This window comes from Rhinoderma darwinii, chromosome 4, assembly GCF_050947455.1.
Source record: "Rhinoderma darwinii isolate aRhiDar2 chromosome 4, aRhiDar2.hap1, whole genome shotgun sequence".
In the NCBI taxonomy this organism is placed as follows: Eukaryota; Metazoa; Chordata; class Amphibia; order Anura; family Rhinodermatidae; genus Rhinoderma; species Rhinoderma darwinii.
Genome location: NC_134690.1, coordinates 349,149,160 through 349,174,423, shown reverse-complemented (window position 1 = coordinate 349,174,423; position 25,264 = coordinate 349,149,160). Strand labels below are relative to the sequence as shown.

The 25,264-nt window shown below is 41.6% G+C and overlaps 1 protein-coding gene across 2 annotated transcripts in view; it reads right to left on the bottom strand.

The window, feature by feature from the left end:
* Positions 1–3,184: 3,184 nt before the first annotated feature.
* Positions 3,185–25,264, bottom strand: part of ACSS1 (acyl-CoA synthetase short chain family member 1) — a 94,052-nt gene continuing 71,972 nt past the window's right edge. For both annotated transcript variants that reach the window (XM_075862931.1, XM_075862932.1), the window contains exons 13-15: positions 23,283–23,346; positions 12,515–12,636; positions 3,185–5,462 (exon numbers count right to left, since the gene is read on the bottom strand). In XM_075862931.1, coding sequence (XP_075719046.1) covers positions 5,286–5,462; positions 12,515–12,636; positions 23,283–23,346 — 363 coding nt within the window. In that variant the 3' untranslated portion in view covers positions 3,185–5,285. The remainder of the gene's footprint in view (positions 5,463–12,514; positions 12,637–23,282; positions 23,347–25,264) is intronic.

Genomic DNA, 25,264 nt, shown 5'->3' with positions numbered 1-25,264 from the left:
CTCAAATGTGAAATAATAAAAAGAAACCCCTGAGAAGTGACCCCATTTGGAAACGACAGCCCTCAATGCCTTTATTAAGGGGTGTAGTGAGCATTTTCACCCCACAGGTCTTTTCCATAAATAATTGCACTGCGGATGGTGCAAATTAAAAATATATATTTTTCCCTAGATATGCCATTTCAGTGACAAATATGTCATGCCCAGCTTATGACGCTGGAGACACACACCCCAAATATTGTTAAAAGGGTTCTCCCGGGTATGACGATACCATATATGTGGAAGGAAACTGCTGTTTGGGCACATTGTAGGGTTCAGAGCGGAGGGAGCGCCATTTGCCTTTTGGATAGCGGATTTTGCTTGGTAGAAGATTTGTTTGAGTATTGCTGGTGTTTCCATGTATAAAGCTGGACAGAGTACATCAGGGGCATAGTCAGGTGGCATAATAATGAGGTAAAAAAACAATAAAATAATCTATAGATGTGTGTTACGCTGTGAAGCAATCCTTTCTGCACAGGCCGGTGTTGCACTGATAAATGTCCTTTCTTATCCCCCTTTTGGTCCACACTCCGCACCTTTGCAGTTTGGGGAATTTTGCTGGGAAAGTGTTGTCCTGGTATAATACGGGCGCCCTCGCTTCCAGCAGATATGTTTGGGCCCTCCCCTTCCTGGTTCCCTAATTTTAGGTCCTTGATAAATCGCCTCTTGAAACAGAAGAAATGTTCCCCTCGGGCTGCACAACTGCATATTTTTTATTTCCTGACTTATTGGAGCCATAACTAATTTTATTTTTTCATAGACGTAGTGGTATGAGGGCTTTTTTTTGCGGGACGAGCTGTAGTTATTATTGGTACCATTTTGGGGTACATGCGACTTTTTGATCACCTTTCATCCTATATTTTGGGAGGCCAGGTAAACAAAAAACCGCAATTCTGCCATAGTATTTTTAGATTTTTTTTATGCAGCGTTCACCATGCGTTATAAATTACATGTTCACGTTATTCTGCAGGTCAGTACGATTCCGGCGATACCTAATTTATAGGACTTTTTTATGTTTTACAACTTTTTGCACAATAAAATTACTTTTGTAAAAAGAATGTATTTTTTCTGTCGCCAAGTTGTGAGAACTATAACTTTTACATTTTTTTATCGACGAAGCTGTATGAGGGCTTGTTTTTTGCGAGACAAGCTATAGTTTTTATAGGAACCATATTTGGATACGCGCAACTTTTTGATCACTTTTTATTCCAATATTTGTAGGGCAAAGTGACCAAAAAACAGAAACTCTGGTATAGTGTTTTACGTGTTTTTTTTACGCTGTTCACCGCGTGCAATAAATAATATAATATTTTGATACCTCAGGTCGTTACGGTTCTAGGGATACTAAATACGTATGATTTATTGGTTTTTTTCAATAATAAAGGACTTGATAAGGGAAAAAGGGCGATTGTGTTTTATTTTATTACTTGAAACTTTTATTGTTTTCAAACTTTAATTTTTTTTTCACTTTTTTATACTTTTTTTTTTACACTTTTTCTGAAGTCCCACTAGGGGACTTGAAGTTCCAACTGTCTGTACGTAGTGCAATGTATTAGATCTGTCAGTTATTCACCGACAGCAAGCCGATTAGACTTCGCCTCCCGGCGGGGCCTAATCGGCTTCCGTAATGGCAGAGCAGGAGGCCATTGTGTCTCCTGTTGCCGTAGCAGTAGTCGCCAGTCCTGATTGCCTGCCAGGGCTGGCGATCTGCTAGTAACCGCTACGATGCAGCAATCGATTTGATTGCTGCATCGAAGGGGTTAATGGCAGGGATCGGAGCTAGCTCCGGTTCCTGCCATTACAGGTGGATGTCAGCTGTAACATACAGCTGACTTCCACCGCTGATGACGCTGGATCAGCTCCTGAGCTGGCGCCATCTTGCCGGCGGCTACGGAGGCCGATCAGGCTCCGCCGCCGGGCGGATCTTGACCGGCTTCTGTGCTAGGCAGACCGGTAGCCAGTATTAGGCCTCCGGTTGCCATTGCAGCCACCGGATCCCCGGCAATTTCATTGCCGGGGTTCCGATGAGCTGCAAACAGCCTAAATGTAGCGATCACGTTTGAACACTGCATTGAAGGAGTTAATGGCGGGGATCGAAGCTAATTTCGGTCCCCGCCATTACAGCCGGAAGTCAGCTGTAAGATACAGCTGAGATACGGCGATGATGGCAGCGGCTCAGTTTCTGAGCCGGTGCCAAATATTTGGCGTAAGTATACGACATTTTGCGGGAAGCACTGGCTTTCCATGTCGTATACTTACGACAAATGTCGGGAAGGGGTTAAAGCAAGTCAAGTACACAGCCATGCAATCTCCATATACAAACATTGGGAGTAGGATGGGTCATACTAAAGAGCAGTGACTAAATATGGCACTGTCATAGGATGTGACCTTTGCCACGAGTCAGTTCATGAAATTTCAGATCTGCTGGATTAACCCGGTCAACTGTAAGTGCTATTATTGTGAAGTGGAATTGCCTAGCAGTAACAACAGCTTAGCCACAAAGCGGTATACCACGCAAATTCACAAAGCAGGGCCACCAAGTGCTGAAGTGTGTGGCGTGTAAAAATTGCCCATCCTCTGTTGCATCACTCACTACAGCATTTCAAACTCCCTCTGGAAGTGACATCAGCTCAAGAACCGTGCACCAGTAACTTCATGAAATGGGTTTCCAAGGTTGAGTAACTGCACAAAAGCCTAATATAACCATGCCCAATGCCAAGTATCGGCTTGAATGGTTTAAAGCACGCCGTGACTGGACTCTGGAGCAGCGGAAATGTGTTCTCTGGAGTGCTGAATCATGTTCACTATCTGGCAGTCTGATGAATGAATCTGGGTTTGGCAGATTATGTATTCCGGTAGGTACCGTTATCGCATTATGTCCACTCTAAAATTTGGTGGAGGAGGAATAATTGTCTAGGACTGCTTTTCAGGGTTCGGGCTGAACTTATCTGCAGTGAAGGGTAATGTTATTGCTACAGCATACAAAGACATTTCAGACAATTGTATACTTCCAATCTTGTGGCAATGTTTCCATTCTGATTGTGCCCCTGTGCACAAAGTAAAGTCACTTCAAAAACAGAACTAAGGTAATTAGAAATACAACGCATACAAATTTACAGTTTATGGAAACATTTATTTTAACTGAACTTTTTGACCTGCTTATCCACAATTGTGCTAAAACAGCAAAAAAAATAATTTTAGCATATTATACACATAAAAAAAGAGAAAAAAAGATAATTTCTCTTTTTACCTCTAGGTAGTCACTCCAGGAGGTTCTCTGAATTTGAAACTCTTGGAAGTTGTGCTTTTTTTTTTATTAAGCCATGCACTGTTGTCATTATGAATTTTCTTAAAGAGGGTTTCCAGCCAAAATGTAAAACCGGCCATATCTTAGTAAATGACAGTTTAAAGCAATAGTTAAAGATTGGTAAGTCTGCTCATTTTACAAACAGAGATAAAGGCGTTTGTTTTTTTTCGTTGCGGCGGCCATTTTTCCAAAAGTGACAACTTGAAGTGCAGCCAAATTGGTTTTCACCTTTGAATTAGCTTCTTAAAAACGGATGGTCAAAACTGTCACTTTTTATTAATAGAACATGCTGCCTTGAATGTTATTTGTAAGTTTCTAAAAACTAATATGGCTGCACTTCCTGTTATCACTTTTGCAATAATTACCGCTGCAGCAAAACAGACCACAAACATCCATATTTATCATTCACTCCAACTTCTGATTTATTAGTAGGTGTCCATTTTACATTTTGAGTGGAAATTCTCTTTGGGTGTTCCCAGGAAAGTGAAAAGAAAAGACAGTTCAAATTTTAGGGGGAAGTACGGAAATTTTTTGACTACTTCCAACATAAGATTACGTGCATAGATCGTTAAGGTTCTGTATCTCATATGGACATAAAAACTTTATTTTTATTAATAAATGTTTTTTTAATGTACAACTGTGAATAGCTTGAATAAGAGATTTAGGTGTCCCGAAATTTTTAAAAAGGGTGACATATTCTTCATACATTGTGTAAAGTATCTATGGATCCATGATTTCTGCACCCTTTTACCAAAGTCACGTTATATAAATGATACCCATTAAATTTGATGCATGTGCCTATGGGCAGTCCTGCAGGAAAAAGACACATGGTCCACCTATATACATGTGACAAACTGTAGCTCTATGCTCATAAAATAATTCTTATTTGTCCAGTGCTCAGCTATTTCTAGTAAAAGTTTAAGTAACCATGCTACTAGCCAAGGACGGACATAAAGGAGTGGTGCTGTTTCATGTCACCAGGCCATCCTCGAAACGGGAAAGTCTGGTGCTTGCTGTTAATCCTATTTAACTTTTGCAGGACAAAAGGAACTTGTGGCCCTTGGGCTACTTTCCCTTTTTTTGCTAATGGGGTGTGTCATTGGAGAGAGAGCCTTGTGCAAGTTCACACTACTCATTAAGAAGTAGGATGAGGCAATATGATATGGGCCCTATAGCAATCACCTTGTCTACCTTCATTTCACCATGTTTCAGGCTACTGGCATATTTTTTTTGCCGATCCACCATATCGCACGTTGATCAGCACTTATGTAGCTCCATTAGCATGGAGCAGTCATCGTACTGTATGGGGACGAACAAAATCATTCGTCCCCATACAGTTTGCTTCATTGTCAACAACACATTTTTTACTGCCAACAATGATGATTATTAGGACTGTATAAAAGATGAGATTGGTCGACAAATGAGTCGACTGATCGCTTGGACCTTTTACACAGGCCGCTGATCGGAAAAAGGCTGTCTATTCACCCTATGGTAAAGGGCCTTTACCATAGAGCACTTTGTGCCTACAGGCTCCTGAGGTGGAAATCCTGCATTGTCACCATTGTCTCTTTAAATCTGGTCACTAGTATATATGGCTGTATTGGTGCAATGAATTGGAAGTGTAGCTGGTGATAACTGTATAACAGAATAGACAGTACATACTGTATGTTATCAGTGATAAAACATAACTAACAGCCCAAAATGTTTTCTTTTTTTTGTTTCTAGACATATAGGAATCAATTTGGCACGTCACATTTTTCTAAATGAATTAGAACTTTGTAAAAGGTCCTATAGTTTATCAATGATCTATTATACAGAATATCTGCACAATTAAGATTCTGCAAAAATTCTAAGACGGAAGGTGATTTGATCTATTTGTTGTTTAAAATGAGATTTAATCTATATTCCTGTTAATTATATCCGATGTTAACAGTTATCACAGTTATTTGGCAGCCTCTTGTGTCTTGTACTTCTGATATGCCTCCAGTATTTCTTTAATAATGCTAGGATCCTCTAGTGTGGTTATATCTCCCAGATCTTCTGTGTGGCCAGTGGCAATTTTCCTCAGCACGCGCCTCATTATTTTTCCTGAACGTGTTTTTGGAAGTCGCTTAACCATCTGATGGAGAGAGAGAGAGAGCGCATGTTACATGTGATTACTAGTCTAGCATTTCATCATACAAAGACAAAAATGACAATTCCAGGCTATAAAAATATTCCATATAAAAAAAAATATATGTAAATATATCAAATTATTTCATATTATGCTGCCACTTGCAATGTCGTTGAGTAATGCTGTCATCTAGCCTTTATTTTATTAAAACCCATTTTAATATACCCTTTTAGTGAATTCGGCATTAATAGACGTGGAGAGCAGATCCAAAGAGCATCTATCACTCTGGAGGACCTGCCTGGCATTACACAGGCAACCCACTGCTTTGAACAGTAATAACTTAAAGGAACAGTGTCACCAAACTTTTTTTTTTAATATCAGTTTTATGTTAGGGTTTTATTAAAAACGTTTATATTTATTTGTGTGTTTGTGATTTACTTTTTTCTATTTTTACACTTTTTCTTCCCTATGGGGGCTGCCATTTTTTTTCCATTTCTGTATGTGTCGATTAACGACACATACAGACATGGAATACGGCAGCTCCAGTCCCATAGGGAATGCGAACGGGGCCCGTTCCATCCACTTTGGTGTACGCCGTGTGTGTGGGAACGGCGCATGCGCCGCTACCACACAGTCCAATTTGAAATGCGCACCGTCCGGCGCCATTTTCCTGTGGACCGGAAGTCGCGGCCGGACAGTAAGATTACTACTTCCGGTCGCGGCTTCCGGACTTGTGCACATGGAGCAGCGGCAGCAGACGGAGCGGACGGACCCGAGGGAGCGGCGGCGACTGAAGCAGGTAAGTTATTTCTATGTATGTTCGTGTTTCAGTGTGTGTTTACTACTGTATGTTAACCTTCTACACTGTGTGTTAGCTCAAAAAATGGCGACACACAGTGTAGGAGGTTAGACCGTTCAAACCCCTCGTTTCTCCCGGCACTAGCCAGGATAAAGGAGGGGGGGATTCTGAGAGCTCACTAGAGCGAGGGATTTTTTCCCAATTTTGCAGCATAAAGCAATGTGGTTGCTTTACCACATGCAATGCTGCAATTTTGGGAATTGCTCCATCTAGTGACCAGTGCTGGGAAATATTATAAATTGAATCCAATTTATAATATTTCCTGACTCGTGAAAAAAATAAAAAAAATTAGAACAATGTTTAATCACCTATACACTAACTGTTTAACTAAAAAAAAAAAAAAAGTTTTGCTGGCAACACATTCCCTTTAATGCTTAAAGAGGCTCTGTCACCAGATTTTGCAACCCCTATCTGCTATTGCAGCAGATCGGCGCTGCAATGTAGATTACAGTAACGTTTTTATTTTTAAAAAACGAGCATTTTTGGCCAAGTTATGACCATTTTTGTATTTATGCAAATGAGGCTTGCAAAAGTACAACTGGGCGTGTTGAAAAGTAAAAGTACAACTGGGTGTGTATTATGTGTGTACATCGGGGCGTTTTTACTTCTTTTACTAGCTGGGCGTTCTGACGAGAAGTATCATCCACTTCTCTTCAGAACGCCCAGAACGCCCAGAACGCCCAGCTTCTGGCAGTGCAGACACAGCCGTGTTCTCGAGAGATCACGCTATGTCGTCACTCACAGGTCCTGCATCGTGTCGGACGAGCGAGGACACATCGGTACCAGAGGCTACAGTTGATTCTGCAGCAGCATCAGCAGGTAAGTAGCTACATCGACTTACCTGCAAACACTGATGCTGCTGCAGAATCATCTGTAGCCTCTGGTGCCGTCCCGATGTGTCCTCGCTCGTCTGACACGATGCAGGACCTGTGAGTGACGTCACAGCGTGATCTCTCGAGAACACGGCAATAGCAGATAGGGGTTGCAAAATCTGGTGACAGAGCCTCTTTAAAGAGGCTCTGTCACCAGATTATAACTTGACTATCTCCTACAGAATCTGATTGGCGCTGTAATGTAGATAACAGCAGTGGTTTTTATTTTGAAAAACGATCATTTTTGAGCAAGTTATGAGCTACTTTAGATTTATGCTAATGAGTTTTTCAATGGACAACTGGGCGTGTTTTTACTTTTTACCAACTGGGTGTTGTACAGAGGAGTGTATGACGCTGACCAATCAGTGACCAATCAGTGTCCTACACTTCTCATTGTTCCAGCCCAGCTTCTTTCACTGCACAATCACAATGTGTAATCACTTAAATACTAGTTGTTCAACTGAAAAAAAAACAAAAAAAAACATTTCTAGCGACGCATTCCTCAGCAGCGTAAAGAAGAACAAGGAGCCCTGGAAGTGATGATATGACCCCCACAGAGCCCTGATCTCGACATCATCGAGTGTGTCTGGGATTACATGAAGAGACAGAAAGATTTGAGGAATCCTACATCCACAGAAGCTTTGTGGTTAGTTTTCCAAAACGTTTGGAATAACCTCCCTGCAGAGTTCCTTCAAAAAGTGTGTGTAAGTGTACCTAGAAGAATAGATGCTGTTTTGAAGGCAAAGAGTGGTCACACCAAATATTGATTTGATTTAGATTTCTCTTCTGTTCATTCACTTTGCATTTTGTTAATTAATAAAAGAAAAACTATTAACACTTCCATTTTTTAAAAGCATTCTTACGTTGCAGCACTTTTCCACAACTGCCTAAAACTTTCACACAGTATATATATATATATATATATATATATATATATATATATATATATATATATATATATATATATATATGCACCTCATATTATGGAAACAAGAGGGGGAGACGAAACCTCCAGCTCACCTTTTGTGTGTAGACTTTGCACTTCAAATGCCGCACGGATCCTCGCGTCGGCACGCGATGTACTGAATGGGAGACAAGGACGATGTGGATCCAGCGGAGCTGTAGATAAAACGGAACTTGTTCCAAGTTTAATGGGCAATTTTCTTAAAAAGATTCAGGAGCAATCCAGACGATGTCCTGAGGTGCTTAGGAGAGATGTGCGGGATTTTTAGGGAGCCTACGCGTTTCAAACGCTTCCTGCGTTCTTAATCATACAGCCATGATTAAGAACGCAGGAAGCGTTTGAAACGCGTAGGCTCCCTAAAAATCCCGCACATCTCTCCTAAGCACCTCAGGACATCGTCTGGATTGCTCCTGAATCTTTTTAAGAAAATTGCCCATTAAACTTGGAACAAGTTCCGTTTTATCTACAGCTCCGCTGGATCCACATCGTCCTTGTCTCCCACCTCATATTATATTCCACTGCCTCCTGAGTACCAGTGAAATGCAAGGATTTTTGTTTACTCCATGAATACTAGAACTGACACTATGTTTAGGGGTAAGACACGGATTCATATGTCACTTTATAGGTCTTTCAGCTTAATGAGATCAATACATGCGTAGGTGAGCCTGCCTCTATCTCACATTAGGACGTATTATAACTTTATTACTTTTAGCGGTATTGCTACAGTGGCTGGAGAATACTCTTCTTTATATCTGTATGTGCTTATTTATGTTTAGAGAGGTTCTACTCAGGGGCGTAACTAGGAAAGACTGGGCCCCATAGCAAACTTTTGACTGGGGCCCCCCTCCCCTGGGTGTCACACAACCCCCCCCCCTTGTAGATAGTGCCTTTTTTACAGCCCCCCCTATAGAGAACGCCATACAGCCCCCCTGTAGATAACGCCATACAGCCCCCTCTGTAGATAACGCCATACAGCCCCCCTGTAGATAACGCCATACAGCTCCCCCTGTAGATAACGCCATACAGCCCCCCTGTAGATAACGCCATACAGCCCCCTCTGTAGATAACGCCATACAGCCCCCTCTGTAGATAACTCCATACAGCCCCCTCTGTAGATAACGCCATACAGCCCCCTCTGTAGATAACGCCATACAGCCCCCCTGTAGATAACGCCATACAGCCCCCCTGTAGATAACGCCATACAGCCCCCCTGTAGATAACGCCATACAGCCTCCCCTGTAGATAACTCCATACAGCCCCCTCTGTAGAGAACGCCATACAGCCCCCTCTGTAGAGAACGCCACACAGCCCCCTGTAGATAGCACCATAAAGCCCCCTCTGTAGAGAACGCCATACAGCCCCCCCTGTAGAGAACGCCATACAGACCCCCTGTAGATAACGCCATACAGAGTCCCCCTGTAGATAACGCAATACAGCCCCCTTTGTAGATATCTACAAAGGGGGCTGTATGGCCTTATCTACAGGGGGGGCTGTATGGCGTTCTCTACAGTGGGGGCTGTATGCCGTTATCTACAGTGGGGGCTGTATGCCGTTATCTACAGTGGGGGCTGTATGGCGTTATCTACAGAGGGGGCTGTATGGCGTTATCTACAGAGGGGGCTGTATGGCGTTCTCTACATAGGGGGCTGTATGGCGTTCTCTACATAGGGGGCTGTATGGCGTTCTCTACAGAGGGGGCTGTATGGCGTTCTCTACAGAGGGGGCTGTATGGCGCTATCTACAGAGGGGGCTGTATGGAGTTATCTACAGAGGGGGCTGTATGGAGTTAACTCCATACAGCCCCCTCTGTAGATAACTCCATACAGCCCCCTCTGTAGATAGCGCCATACAGCCCCCTCTGTAGAAAACTCCATACAGCCCCCTCTGTAGATATCTACAGAGGGGGCTGTATGGCGTTACCTACAGGGGGGGCTGTATGGCGTTACCTACAGGGGGGGCTGTATGGCGTTATCTACAGAGGGGGCTGTATGGCGTTCTCTACAGAGGGGGCTGTATGGCGCTAACGCCATACAGCCCCCACTGTAGAGAACGCCATACAGCCCCCCCTGTAGGTAACGCCATGCAGCCCCAACCCCCCAAAAACATCCGACCTACAGTGTGTCCTACAAAAGACATGTATCCCCTGTCCACAGGATAGGGGATACATGTGTGATCGCTGGCAGCGATAGGGAGAACGGGGGACCGAAAGTCCCCCGAAGTTCTCCATGACTAACTTCTGACTTCCGGCGTCTGCGCAGCTCAATAAAAATGAAAGGAGCGCTGGTCACGCATGCACACAAGCGCGACCGGTGCTCCATTCATTTCTACGGAGCTGCAGACACAGACCCCAGAAGTCCGAGGTTTGTGATGGAGAACTTCAGGGGACTTTCGGTCCCCCGTTCTCCCTATCAATGCCAGCGATCACACATGTATCCCCTATCCTGTGGATAGGGGATACATGTCTTTTGTTTAATGGCAGAGAAGGGAGATACCTCCCTGCTCTGCCGTAGTGTTCAGTGGCGTCCCGCTGTAGCAGCCATAGCGGCTGCTAGCGGAGCCTCCGGCCATGGTGGGGGCCCGTGCCGGCGGGCGACACGGCCCCCTCATGCCGCGAGCCCCGTAGCGGCCGCTGCGGTAGTTACGCCACTGGTTCTACTAGAATTGACAATTATCACCTATCCACAGAATAGGTGAATGCTGGGAGCTCCACTGCTGGGACCCCTACTGATTGCGAGAACGTGAGTCCTGAAAACCGTTTTTCCCTCACTGCACCTACAGCAGTGAGAAGGAAAATGAAAGGAGCTGCTGTACAGTATGCGCCCAGCGATCCAGTCAATGTCTTTGGGACTGATGGAAACAGCCATGTGCTGTACTCGGCGGTGTCTGTCATTACCATAGCCTTTGAATGGAGCAGCAGCGCTCATTCTCAACCGCCGATCCATTTAATGTCCACCTTACTGCGGTTGAGCAGTGAGGAGGGACAGGCGATTCGGTACTCCCATTTCTGCAATTGGTGGGGTGGGGGTTGCCAGCGATCAGACAATTATCACCTATCCTGTGGGTAGGTGAGAATGATCGATTCTTGAAATACCTCTTCAATACTTGCAAGCCCCTGCCTCTGTAGCCTCACTATAGCGGTGTCTGTATATTGTGGTTATTGTAATACTATGGTGCATGTTTTGTGATTTTACTAATTCTATGCCCCAGTCATGTGCACTGTGCTTTATATTAGTACTGGTATTTAGGGAGAGCTTCATGTTCTTTGAAGTGTTAAGGGCTGTGTCATTCTATGCACCCTTATTTTCTCTGTTTGTGCATGTGTATTGTATATATGTAAATATCTGTATATGTGTAATACATTTGATACCGATTTCATATGTTGGGCGTTGCACCTTTTGTTTTGGCTATACACTTTTGTTAAGAGCCCCTATTGTATTAATGGAGGATCTCTTTGTAGGTTCTATCCCTACAGATAACAGCTGATCACTGGGGATCCTAGTAAGGGGACAGTTTATTGTCAAGTGACTCTTCTAATAAGTAGGTATTGTCCGAAGCTGGAATCAGGGGGAATGCAGAAATCCAGTATAATAGCAATTTAACTTTTTTTGCGGACATGACACGTCAATGACATAAATGAGACATCTCATCAATGCGATAAAAACTGATTTGGTCAGTGCAGATGAGAAAATTTAAAACCAGATAAGAAAAAAAAAAAGTTTTACAGGAGGGCGAAAAAAAACCCTTTTTAACATTTACGTATTGTAGCTATGTTAAAAAGGTTGTTTGAGATTAGAAAAATATGATTGATTTCCCCAGGAACTGCTCCACTCTTGTCTATGGGCTATGTGCTCACTTTACGGAGGCTGAACACCAGACACAGCCTATGGACAAGAGTGGCGCCATTTCTTAAATAAGCTAACGCAAGCTGTTTTTTGTAATCTCATAAAACCAATTTAAAGGCTATGTACACCTTTGTTAGCATTTTTTTTTAAATAAATAAATGTATTTAGTGTTTAAGCAACTTTAAAAGTCACTTTTTTTTTTACTTATTAAGATACAGCTTCTACGCATCCGGTTTACATAGAAGCTGTATCGTTCTGTCTCAGCTGATTCCGTCAGTTCAATTATGAACTTATATGTTACTATTATTAGCTGTATCGTGCGTGTGGCTGAATTGACAGAATCGGCAGAGACAGGACAATGCAGCGTCTGTTTGCCGGATGCATAGAAACTTTATCTTAAAAAGTAAAAAAATAAATAAATAATAAAAGTGATTCTGAAAGTTGCTTATAAAAAGGTGTACATAGCCTTGAAGCATAAGCTTCACAAGACCAGAAAATTTCCTTTGTAAAATATCACTTACCAGGATATGATCAGGTACGGCATACTTTGCTATTTTGGTGGCTACTATGGACTTCAGATCCTCTTTTATAACTTGCTCAGTGACTGTAACACTTTCTTTCAATACAACAAAAGCAAATGCAGCTGAAAGATGAAGAGACAATAAATACATTAATTGTGCACTGTGGCCAAGATGTACAAGATTTGGCATTTATAGTATAATCTAGATAATCTATAAATGGCTTTATAGCACCGCCTCCTAAGACACAATGATAAAGTACAAGCAGTGTTCTGCATTTTTTATTAAGTTTGGTACACATTGAAACACAGTCCAGTCTTCCAAAAATGTTGTGTTGGTGGTCTATTCCAGGCGATACAAGGGCAGTCTCTTATATGAATAATGATATTGAAATTAGCATATTTCGAAGTAATAATTTTTGGATAATAAAGGAAAAAGAAAGACCTCTTTAAATAAATGTATCTGTAAAAAGCATCTACCCCTTCCCTCAAAAATTGAATGGGGTCCAGAATAAAAGATGCTAGGTTTGCTAATAAACTTGTCAGATGGCTTCCGTCAGTGATCCCACACAGGCCAGTCAGCACTTCCAAAATGAATCATGTGACATTCTTTGACACTACTTAGAAACTCTTTGTGGCACATTTTACTTGGCACTTCAAGGAGTTTTAGTCACTAGTTTTGTGTGTATTAGGGTATTTCAAAGGACAGATTTCCTATAAGGCTGGGGTTACATGGAAACTTGTAGCATGACTCCCCAATTTTAACTAATGACTACAGCTGCAGTCTAGAGGAATACTATGGGTTACATACAACTTGGTGAACTCTTGTGGACTGAAGCTGTCACTCAAAAGTCATTCTACAAAAAGTCTCCATGTAGCCCCAACTTAAAGAGGCTCTGTCACCAGATTTTGCAACCCCTATCTGCTATTGCAGCAGATCGGCGCTGCAATGTAGATTACAGTAACGTTTTTATTTTTTTAAAACGAGCATTTTTGGCCAAGTTATGACCATTTTTGTATTTATGCAAATGAGGCTTGCAAAAGTCCAACTGGGCGTGTATTGTGTGCGTACATCGGGGCGTTTTGACTACTTTTACTAGCTGGGCGTTCTGACGAGAAGTATCATCCACTTCTCTTCAGAACGCCCAGCTTCTGGCAGTGCAGACACACAGCGTGTTCTCGAGAGATCACGCTGTGACGTCACTCACTTCCTGCCCCAGGTACTGCATCGTGTCGGACGAGCGAGGACACATCGGCACCAGAGGCTACAGTTGATTCTGCAGCAGCATCGGCGTTTGCAGGTAAGTCGATGTAGCTACTTACCCGCAAACGCTGATGCTGCTGCAGAATCAACTGTAGCCTCTGGTGCCGATGTGGCCGACACGATGCAGGACCTGGGGCAGGAAGTGAGTGACGTCACAGCGTGATCTCTGGAGAACACGCTGTGTGTCTGCACTGCCAGAAGCTGGGCGTTCTGAAGAGAAGTGGATGATACTTCTCGTCAGAACGCCCAGCTAGTAAAAGTAGTCAAAACGCCCCGATGTACGCACACAATACACGCCCAGTTGGACTTTTGCAAGCCTCATTTGCATAAATACAAAAATGGTCATAACTTGGCCAAAAATGCTCGTTTTTAAAAAATAAAAACGTTACTGTAATCTACATTGCAGCGCCGATCTGCTGCAATAGGAGATAGGGGTTGCAAAATCTGGTGACAGAGCCTCTTTAAGTGACCTGTGTGTTCATATTTTTTATTGCTACAATCCCTACTGGTAGACTTTCTAATCACACAATTAGACGGTGATTGTAAGTCTCAGCATGTCACTGCCAACTTCAACGGAGGCTCAGCAATTCTGATGTGGCAATTCTGATATGTGGCTGGCCTCAAAGACACAGATTGAGACAGGCAGGGAAAACTTATTCAAACTGAAATTGGAAGATGATCAGACTGATAACCATTTTATTGATAATTTGTGCTGTCATTCTTATTAAAATTAATTGCGTGTAAAAGACTTTGGTCAGAGACAATGCTTATTCTCTGCTCTAACTCCATGATATCATTTATTTACTCAGTAAATCGTAAACTTCAATGCTCCGGAGAATCGGACACATATGAAAAGACTTAATGGGTAACGGGAATCCTGCCAATCATCCACACCTTGGCTTTTATTACAATATAGCACAAAAAAAAAAGTTTCTATTTGTATGTAAGAATAGGAATATGAACTATTATGGTACTATTGATATCCTTAATGTAGATCCCCGTTATTGCTATAAACCATGGGGGTGTTCCTCAGGATGCTTTTGAAGTAGAAAAATAAATATCTTGTTTCTAGTCTTTCACGTCTCATCTGACAGATTAGAATAAGTACAATGAGAAGCTAGTGAGGAGAGGATAAAGAGGGAAAGGACAGGGACTCTGCACTTATGTGAAGCCTGGGTGACTCTGTGACCAAAATATAGCTTCATAGCTGCTTAAAATGAGTGCTATTTCTTGAACCCAGGTTAAAGATAATAACTGGTTGTCCTAGGGGTAGAAAAACAGTCCTCAGCACATATGGCCTAGAGTGGTAACCCTTGCATCAAGTGGTACAGTACACTTTTCTCAGCGGTCTGTAGTGCCCAAATCCAGTAATTTATTTGTACTACTTTCTTCACCTTATCCAATCACCTCTTAATTTCCGACGTTCGAACATGACATCTGAGATGCAGACACCTGAAACCCTTTGATCTCAACATGTCTGTGCTCATCAAGCTCAAGTAGTTTTGAACACGTATCCAGTCTATACAGGAGTGTGGAAGAAGCAAGTAAACTGGTTGGCACTTTCAGAATTATGCGGATGGGCAGTGTAACTTTTTTAGGGGAATTTTTGGTGATCTGTGATTGGCACACTGTTATGAGCACATTTGTTGTTGGTATATTGGCATGGGGGCATCTGTAGCTTTGTGTCTACTGAAAAAGGAGCATGTGGAAAATGTATATTTACCCATTCCCTGTGTCCCACTGCAGGAGGGGACACCTATTTTTGATTTCCAGATGTTGGAGGATTATTGAGATATGTTCTAATGAGTCCCCAGTGACTCTTCTGTGACTATTCTCGCCTGCGTGTTCCAAGTGTTGATTCTGTTCCTGTGGCTTTCTTTTTCCTTGTCCTGTGTCTCTTCTGTGGCTTGGCTACTTTTAGTTCTGACTCCCATCCTGTGTCTAGTTCTTTCCTGGTTCCTGACATTTAAGTCGGTTTTTGAGTCCTGGTACCACGTCTAGCTTCATCTCCCATCTTCGATTGTAATGCTCTGGATCTATATTCTGGTTCTGACTTTGACTACACCCCTGACACCGATTCTGGTAGACCTCTTCTGATTCCTGCCAAGGTCCCATCCTTGCCTGCTCTGCTAACTCAGGTTAGAGACTGCCTTATGGGCAGACTGGGGCTACCCTAGAAGCAAACTCCATAAAACCCCAAAGAAATTCTAAAGAAATATCACACTCCTCATAGCAATCAATACAAATGTGAATGAAATACAGTGGAACTATGCCGCAGGACAGTGAGAATGATACATTTTGTGAATATTTTAAACCCACAGTGCAAAAATAGTAAAAATACTTTGTGTAAGCAGGAGCTGAAATATTTGAATCATGCTTTGCAAAGTTATGAATTTTTACACCTGGTTTATGGCCAAATGAGATAGGGGTGGCCAAAAATAGCACAACTTTATTCACTTTTGCCTATGGCAGAATACAAATACATCCTAGGCTTGTAAATCCAACCATACCCAGATACAATTTGGCATACTATTCTTAGCTGAGTAAATGATCCTACACAAGTGCTTAGTGCAATAAACTCTATGTTAATGGCAGAAACTATGAGCTGTGTAAGGTAAGTGCACTGCGCAGTAAATGTGAGATCAATTATCAAACACTCGCATGATTTAGATGAAACATTAACAGACTTCTCACCTCAACAGAAGTTGTGTTCTTTGGCGCACACTCAGTTCTAACGAATTTTGTTGCGTTTTAAAGCCTGTGACGTCTTATAAAAGCGAACCATATGGAAAGGATTGTTTTTGTAAGTCCTATTATATTCTGCACTATTGCATTTAATGCTGTAATATTCCCCACTATTCTATTTGCCAAGTAGTTAGAAAGACAAGTAAAAAATCTATTGAAGTGGGTAAAATAATTATTTATGACAGTCATTCTGCAGAAGTGACTTGGATTATATAACATAGGTACTTTTATGAGGGTTACTCATTAGCTTAGATAGTCTTCTATGAGGAGTTTTCATGTATTAATACACTAAATGACCCCATATATGAGTCATGGTAAAAACTCATTGAACTGCCCTTGAGATGATTTCAGAGGCCAGCATCATACATGTTTTGACTGACACGGTTATGTAAAATTGATAAGTGGAGTGCTGAGTTAACAATAACATAGTACATTCATGTCCTCAGCTGTAGATTTTTATTTTATTTTTTAACTCTTTCAGGACTGAGACATTTTTTGATTTTTCATCTTCGTTTTTCACTTCTCGTCTTCCAAGAGCCATAACTTTTTTACTTTTCCGTCAATAGAGTGGTGTGAGTGCTTATTTTTTTTCCGGGACGAGTTGTAGTTTCAACTGGCAACATTTAAAGTACCATATAATGTACTGGGAAATTGAAAAAAAATTATTTTGGGGTGAAATTGGAAAAAACTAGGATTCCTCCATTGTTTTTTAGGTTTAGTTTTTACGGCTTGCATTGTGCCAACTGTAAAGTTTGGTGGAGGAGGCATAATGCGATGGGGTTGTTTTTCAGGGGTTGGCATAGGCCCTTAGTTCCAGTGAAGGGAAATCTTAATTCTTCAGCACACCAAGACATTTTGGACAATTGTATACTTCTAATTTTGTGGGACCAGTTTTGTAAGGCCCTTTTCTGCTCCAGCATGACTGTGCTCCAGTCACACAACAAGGTCCATAAAGACATGGTTTGGGTGAGTTTGGTGTGAAAGAACTTGACTGGTCCGCACAAAGCCCTGAGCTCAACCCCATCGAGCACCTTTGGGATGAACTAGGATGGGGATTGCGAGACAGGACCCCTTGTCCAACATCAGTGCCTGACCTCACAAATGCTGTTCTGGATGAATGGGCAAAATTCTCATAGAAACACATCAAATTCTCATACAAAACCTTCCCAGAAGAGTGGAAGCAGTTTTAGCTGCAAAGGAGGGACCAACTCCATATTAATGCCTATGGGTTTACAATGGGATGTCATAAAAGATCCTGTAGGTATAATGTGTGGGTGTCCCAATACTTTTGTCCATATAGTGTGTCTCCCTATCCATGTCTGTCAATCACATACAGCAGAGCTGGGGAAGACAGAGGGGAGCCACCCATCATAAGCACATCACCCTGAGCCTGGTACAGAAATTTTTCATAACAATGTCCTACGAGAGCATAGTTAGTGGTGCCTGATGGGATATGCCATAGGTGCCCAAGAATTGTTATTATATGGAGAATACAAGTATTTACTAAAACCGACGTGTCAGAAGAGCTGACAGATCCGCTTTAATATTCAACCCATGATGACATTAAACACACATTGCTATTGAAAAGTGATTTGGCACTTAGACTAACGCTTGGCCTTGGGCCCCTATTGCTTTTATGAGTCTTTTTGTGAGCACCCTTCTAAGTTACCTATTAAACTACATTTATATAACATTTATAAATAACCAAGTGTGGATATTCCAAGAACAAAACTAAATTAACTCTGCTAACTGAATTTACACAGTTTCGGAAATTATAATTCTATCACGTCTTCTACTGAGTTACTGATCCATTAAATCAGACTTAACCCCTATCCGCACCAGGACGTAACTGTCCGTCGTTGCGGGAAGTTACTTCCCGCACGAGGACGTACAGTTACTGAGTTAATCCCGGTGCACACTGTCGGCGGCAGTGTGCACCGGGAACCAGGAGGTCAGCTGTCGCCGACAGCTGACACTCCCCTTTTGCCGGCCAGCGGTCCTTTGCCGCTGATTTCGGCGCATTAACGCCTTAAATTCGGCGATCGGGTGCAATCGCCGAATTTTAGGGGTTTCTAACATATCGGCAGACCCCCGTCCGAAATTGCGGGGTCTGCCGATAGTTAGTATGGCAAACGGAAGCCAAACAATGGCTTCCGGGTCTGCCATGGACGGAAGCCCATCAGGACCAACCTTCGGCTGGTCCTGATAGGCTTCCTGTCAGAGTGACAGAAAGTCACTGTGCCGTTCCCGATGCACACTGTCGGCGACAGTGTGCATCGGGAACTTGGAGATCAGCTGTCCCCGACAGCTGACACTCTCCAGTGTTGCCGATCAGCGGCTCATCGCCGCTGATTTCGGCAATTAACACGTTACATGCGGGGCTCGATTGCGATCTCCGCATGTAGCGGGTTTGTAGCGCATCAGCAGCCCCCATGCAATCGTGGGGGCTTCTGATGCTTGTGATGGCACCCGGAGGCCAGACAACGGCCCCCAGGTCTGCCATGTATGTCAGCCTATGAGGATCAGCCTCTGCTGATCCTCGTAGACCAACTGTCAGAGTGACTGTGACGTCACACTGACAGTTGGAATACATTACACTACCTAGGTAGTGTAATGTATTCTAGCAGCGATCAGAGCTGCAGGTCAAAAAAAGAAAGTGTAAAAAGTAAAAGAAAAGTTAATAAACAAAAATATAAAGTGTAAAAAGTAAAAAAATGTTAATAAAAATGTTTTATAAAAGTGTAAAAATAAAAGGTTTTGTTTTCCTATAATAAGTCATTTATTATAGGGAAAAAATGAAAACGTTAAAAAAAAGTACACATATTTGGTATCGCCGCATTCGTAACGACCCAATCTATGAAACTATAATGTTAATTTTTCCGCCCGGTGAACGCCGCAAACAAAATAAACGGAAAACTGTCAGCATCGCTATTTTTTGGTCACCACCCCTCCCAAGATATAAAATAAAAAGTGATCAAAAAGTCGCATTTACCCCAAAATGGTACCAATAAAAACTACAACCCGTCCTGCAAAAAACAAGACCTCCCACAGCTTTTTTGACGAAAAAATAAAAAAGTTACGGCTCAGAATAGCGTGTCCCAGAAAATAAATTATTTTATAGAAACTTAATTTTATTGTGCAAACGCTGCAAAACTTAAAAAAAACTATACACATATGGTATCGGCGTAATCGTACCGACCGGCAGAATAAATTAAAACGTAATTTATTGCGCACGGTGAACGCTGTAATAAATAAAGAATTTAAAGCGCCAAAATCGCTGTTTTTTGGTCACCCTAGCTCTAAAAAAGATCCTGAGGGGCCAAAATGCTCACTATACCACTAGAAAAATTCCTTGAGGGGTGTAGATTCCAAAATGGGGTCACTTTTGACGGGTTTCCACTGTTTTGGTCGCTCCGGGGCGTTGCAAACCCGGCATGGCACTGAAAACCAATCCAGCAAAATCTGCGCTCCAAAATCCAAAAGGCGCTCCCTCCCTTCTGATCCCTGCTGTGGGTCCAAACATCAGTTTACGACCACATATGGGGTATTGCCGTAATTGGGAGAAATTGCTTTACAAATTTTGGGGTGCTTTTTCTCCTTTATTCCTTGTAAAAATGAAAAAATTCTATGTTTCCACAGAAAAATAGGTGATTTTCATCTTCACAGACTAATTCCACTAAATTCTGCAAAAAAACTGTGGGGTCAATATGCTAACTATACCCCTAGAAAAATGCCTTGAGGGGTGTAGTTTCCAAAATGGGGTCACTTTGGGGGGGTTTCGGCTGTTTAGGTACCACAAGACCTCCTCAAACCTGACATGGTGCCTAAAATATATTCCTAAAAAAAGGAGGCCCCAAAATCCACTAGGTGCTCCTTTGCTTCTGAGGCCTGTGTTTCAGTCCATTAGGACACTAGGGCCACATGTTGGATATTTCTAAAATCTGCAGAATTTGGGCAATAAATATTGAGTTGCGTTTCCCTGGTAAAACCTTCTGTGTTACAGATTTTTTTTTATTACAAATGAATTTCGGCAAAAAAAAAGAAATTTGTAAATTTCACCTCTACTTTGCCTTAATTCCTGTGAAACGCCTAAAGGGTTAAAATATTTTCTGAATGTGGTTTTGAATACCTTGAAGGGTACAGTTTTCAAAATGGGGTGATTTATGGGGACTTTCTAATATATAAGGCCCTCAAAGCCACTTCAGAACTGAACTGGTCCCTGAAAAAATAGCCTTTTGAAATTTTATTGAAAATATGAGAAATTGCTGCTAAAGTTCTAAGCCTCGTAACGTCCTAGAAAAATAAAAGTACGTGAAAAAAAATGATGCAAACATAAAGTAGACATGTGGGGATGTTAACTAGTAACTATTTTGTGTGGTATTACTATCTGTTTCACAAGCAAATACATTTAAATTTAGAAAAATGCTAATTTTTGCTAAAATTTGAAGTTTTTCACAAATAAATATTGAATTTATCGACCAAATTTTTTCACTAACATAAAGTACAATATGTCACGAGAAAACAATCTCAGAATCGCTTGGATAGGTAAAAGCATTCTGGAGTTATTACTACATAAAGTGACACGTCAGATTTGAAAAAATAGGCTGTGTCCACAAGGCCAAAACAGGCTGTGTCCTAAAGGGGTTAAAGGGAACGTGTGACCAGAATAATTTTTTTTTCAGATAAACAATTAGTATATAACTGATTACACAGTTTTATTTATTTTTTATTTTTTCACAAGTCAGAAAATATTATAAATTAGATTCTAATTTATAACATTTCCACGTGCTGGCCACTAGAGGGAGCAGTTCCCAAAATTGCAGCATGGTCACTGTGGTAAAGCAACCTCATTGATTTCTGCTGCAAATTTGGGGTGGACACACTCTCTAGTGTCCTCACACAATCTAGTGCCAACGCTAGTGCCAGGCGGGGGAGGGGTTTGAATGTCTTCAAACCGCCTACACTGTGTGCCGCCATTTTCTGAGTGACTGCACAGTGGTAGGAGCTCAGCAGACAGTATCACACAGTCGCACATCATACACTAACATAAATTACCTGCCGCCTCCGCTCATCTAGCAAGTTCTTGCCCCCTACGCTCCTCTTCCTTGTGCCTTCGCTTCGTTGAACATATGGCCGGAAGCCGCGGCCGGAAGTCGTCATCTTACTGTCTGGCAGCAGCTTCCGTTCCACATGAAAATGGCGCCGGATTTCGCTCTATGAACGATCTTTGTTCTGGCCTGTGTGGGAACTGCGCATGCGCAGTTCACACACTGACAGCACACGCTTCTGAGAATGGAACAGCTCCCGTTCACATTCTCTATGGGATTGTATGTGCCGTATAGCATCTTAGTATGTGTCGTTAATCGACACATACAGAGATAAAAAAAAAAATGGCAGCCCCCATAGAGAAGTAAAAGTATTAATATATTAACTGGTTGCCGACACAGGACGAGTATGCTCGTCCTGAGCAGCAAGCACTTTGCGCATTAGGACGAGCATACTCGTCCTGCGTGACAGCAGTCTGTGCGCGTCTGTGCGCGCGATCGAGAGCGGGGCAACGGCTGTAATACACCGCCACGGCACCGCTCTGACAGCGGAGAGGAGAGAAACATCTTCTCTCCCCCGTTAACCCTTTGAACGCCGCGATGAAAGCTGATCGCGGCGTTCAAGGAGAGGGGACTGCACTTTGATCGCGTCACAGAAAATAACTGTGACGTGATCAAAGCCCACAACTCATATGGCCAGACAGCCCAGGGTCCAGTGAAGGACCCCAGGGCTGTCTGAACATATTTCCTGTTGTTAGGGCATACTGACAGGATGAGTTTATCGATTCATCCAGCGCTAACAACTGCCTGTGTACAATCAGTACACAGACCAATGCACTGGCATACAGATCTATGCCAGTACATTACAGTTACAAAATCAAAATGATAAATCCCTTTATGGGATTAAAAAAAAGTTAAATGAATGTAAAAAATAAATTCATGATAAATAAATAAATAAAAAGTAAAAAAAATACACAGAAACACACATTTTTTTTATAATAAATAAACTTTTTAAACTATAAGTCCCAAAACATGAAATATAGACATATTTGGTATCGCCACGTAACAACCTGTACAACAAATGTATAACATTATTTATGATGATCGGTGTATGGTGTAAAAAAATAAATATTAAAACTGCAGCACAACTGCTTTTTTTCTGCATTTTCGCCAAAATAAAAATTTATAGAAATTAAACGATAATGTATTTGTACCAAAAAATGGTACCTACATAAAGTACAACTTGTCCCACAAAAAACAAAGTCTCATACAACTACATCGTACAAAAAAAAAAGAGTTATGAGCGTCGGGATGCAAAGAGGGGAAATGTAAAAAAAATTGCTCTGTCCTCAAGGCCAAAATTGGCCGTGTCCTTAAGGGGTTAAAAAGTTGAAAGTGACAACATAAATAAATACATTTTTTGTTTACATAATATAAAAAGCAATATAATTACAAAAGATTAATAAATCATGACACCTTCTCTTTAAATAATGCAATCTAGCTAATGCATTGGAATTGCAAAACAGTCACAATATTAATTACATTAAATGCAACATACACATCTTGTGTAAACTGAAATAAAACGCCGTAAAATACCAACAGAAATCATTATCAGATAGCAATTTATTAGTTCAGACCACAAATTACCTCTGGGTACAGATTAGTAGCAAGTGACAAAGAACAACATTCATATTACAAGTACGCTCAGGACATTATACCTTCTCCTTTGATGTCATGGGGAAAACCAATGACTGCAGTTTCTGGAACATCGGGATGTTCATCCTAAGAAATGGATTAGATAAAACAAAACAAAAAACATTTCCATTAGTGGCACAAATGCATAAACTTTTTTTGAGGGAACGCATAGGAGTCCATCCTTCATAGCTTATGCCAAGTCATTTGAAGGGGGATCTATTGATGAATTGTCAGCATGCTTCCTGATTTCTTACTATTTCTTTATACAAATATCAGTGCCACATTGAAGACATACAGGAGGCCTTGGCCATACCTACCAAGGTATCTGGCACAGCAGTTATGGGTGCACAACTCTGTTTAGAAATGTGGGGCAGTTAGTCAACAGTGTTGACTCAACACAATGGGTGATGAGGGTGGTGGTTGGAAATTGGGAGACAAAAGAAGGGAAGCGGAGACAAACATTTTCATAAGCTTCTCATGCCCTAAACACTATTGCTACGGATGGTGGAGTTGGACCCCATACTTACTTGTTGAGCCCCTGCAGGAGTCAAAAATAAAAATCTCTGTTTACGAGAATTTCAATATGGCCCTATAAGAACTGTAATCTGCTATATAAACCGCTATAAAACATCCTATATCGTAAGTTGTGGTCCATGGGTGGCAGTGGCTTTTAAAAAGGGTTGTGTCCACACGGACCAGCAATGTATATCTGTCCCAGACCATGCTTTATTATATTTATGTTTATTTAAAAAATAGGGAATGTTTTTTGCCAAAAAAGTAATAAGGAACGTAGAATTTGCCAATACATAATACGCTTCTTCACAATACTATATAGCATGTATAGCTATATTAATGGATTGTCTATTATGTAATATATCCAGGGTTCTACAGGTCAGGCAACAGGTGTCATTTCTCATGCAGTGTTTTGGAAAACAGGAAAAGGATAAGGAAAAAGTTATATCAGTAATCAGTAGTCAAGACTTTTCTAGATATATCTATATTTTCCGGTTATAAAATAACCGGTGGCCTTAATGCTTTGAAAAAATGTTCACCTTACATCAGTGAGATTCTACTTTTACGGAGTTGTCTTACTCAAGACCCCCTATATGAGCAAGAGTTAAAAACCATGAAGTATCTACGGCTCCCGTTCTGGCTAACCCATTAATTTGAATGGCGACCATGTAATACAACATTTATATGCCCAGCCGCAATTCCCCCATATGACGAGACAACCCTTAAAACCTTATTTTTGCCATTTAATCTATAATTTAAAAATGTAAACCCTACAAGGTAAACCTTACTTTAGCTTATGGGGTATTTGTGGAGGATCAGCTAATAGTACAAGGCATATGATGTTAAAATATAATTTTTCTGTTGCACCACGCTCATAAGTGGGTCAGAATTTGGTGCAAGCTGGATGAATCGATAAACTCATCCTGTCAGTTGTAGAAGTTCAGGCTGGTGAAGTAATAATGTGGGGAATATTTTCTTGGCACAACCTGGGTCCTCTGATACCTGCGGATGGACGTTTAAACAGTAGGGCTTACCTAAGCATTGTGACCGAACTATCTTGTTTGAGCATATTCTGTCCACATGGGCCAATATTCCTGAAGAACAATTTTAACACCTAGTGGAATAAATACCACGACGAATTGCTGTGGTTCTGAAAGCCAAAAGGAGGTCCAATGCACAACTAGATGGGTGTCTCTTATAAAGTGTCTGTTCAGTGTATGTAAATTATGATAACACTATACATCATTCGGGACCCTCCCCTGTGCCATTTTACAAGGGATAGTTGGCTCCATGGGAAATGTAGTGCACGCTCAGTTTGTTCGAAGGCTCCCCATTAACCTGTGTATAGCAGAGCCTCTGAACAAAGTGAACACGCTCAAGATTTTGGCATCCACAAGATTTCACGAAGCTCAGTCAATCATACTGTAGAGGGCAGAGCAGAGTCCTGATTCATGAATAAACCAAGCATGATATACAGCATTGGAGATAGTGA